The following is a 1,024-nucleotide window of genomic DNA, read 5'->3' on the forward strand; positions in this document are numbered from 1 at the left end:
GGTCCCCAGGGCTCCCCGAGCCTCCAGGCTCCCAAGCTTTCAGGCTCCCAGGCCCCCAGGCTCCCAGGCCCCCAAGCTCCCAGGCCCCCAGGCTCCCAGGTACCAGGCTCCCAGGCCCCCAAGCTCCTAGTCCCCCAGGCTCCCAGGCCCCCAGGCTCCCAAGCTCCCAGGCTTCCAGGTTCCCAAACTCCCAGGCTCCCAGGCCCCCAGCCTAACAAGCTCCCAAGCTCCCAGGCCCCCAGCCTAACAAGCTCCCAAGCTCCCAGGCCCCCAGGCTCCCAGGTACCAGGCTCCCAGGCCCCCAAGGTCCTAGGCCCCCAAGCTCCTAGGCCCCCAGCCTAACAACCTCCCAAGCTCCCAGACCCCCAGCTAACAAGCTCCCAGGCCCCCAAGCTCCCAGGCCCCCAGGCTCCCAGGCCCCCCAGGCTCCCAGGCCCTCAGGCTCCCACACCCCCAGGCTCTCATGCTCCTAGTAACACAAGCTCCCAACGAAAGCAAATGGACTTCTCAATTTTGAATGTATAGCGACGTGAAGTTCGACCCTTCATAGTGGACCGGAAAGAGCATGGCACTCCCTTAGGGAGCCGGAGAAAGCTGTTTACATCGAACTATCCAGTCATAAGAAGCCATTATCCTAATTCTGTAGGAATCAAGACAATTTAAACGTGGAAATCCACTCTGGAAGCAAATGGACTTCCCATTTTCGAATGTACAGCGAAAGTAGTCAAGCGACTGTATGCCGTGCATAAGCAGTCTGGAAAGGATTTGAACTTGATGCTATTTAGCCCAGCACAAGTAATATCCAACCTTGACCACGGATCTGGAGCAACCGCTGACGGAAGAGAAGAAATGAACACTGAACACAACATAACACAAAAATGCAAAATATACACGGACATAAAGTTAAAGAAATGAATACGACTTAGCCAGCTTGGCTGCTGGACTGCCATGCTTGCACAGTCGAACTACCTCGCTCACATAGACCGCGGTTAGCTGCTTGCATGAATAAACAGAATGGTTCCAC

General features: G+C 56.2%; 1 protein-coding gene across 1 annotated transcript; it reads right to left on the reverse strand.

Moving 5' to 3' along the window:
• Positions 1–140: 140 nt before the first annotated feature.
• On the reverse strand, positions 141–290 carry VOLCADRAFT_71529 (uncharacterized protein; the record flags this gene model as incomplete). The annotated part of the gene is made up of 1 exon (XM_002959616.1): positions 141–290. A coding segment is annotated over one exon (150 nt), but the record flags the coding sequence as incomplete, so codon positions are not given.
• Positions 291–1,024: the final 734 nt, after the last annotated feature.

Source organism: Volvox carteri, assembly GCF_000143455.1.
Source record: "Volvox carteri f. nagariensis unplaced genomic scaffold VOLCAscaffold_428, whole genome shotgun sequence".
Taxonomy (NCBI): Eukaryota; Viridiplantae; Chlorophyta; class Chlorophyceae; order Chlamydomonadales; family Volvocaceae; genus Volvox; species Volvox carteri.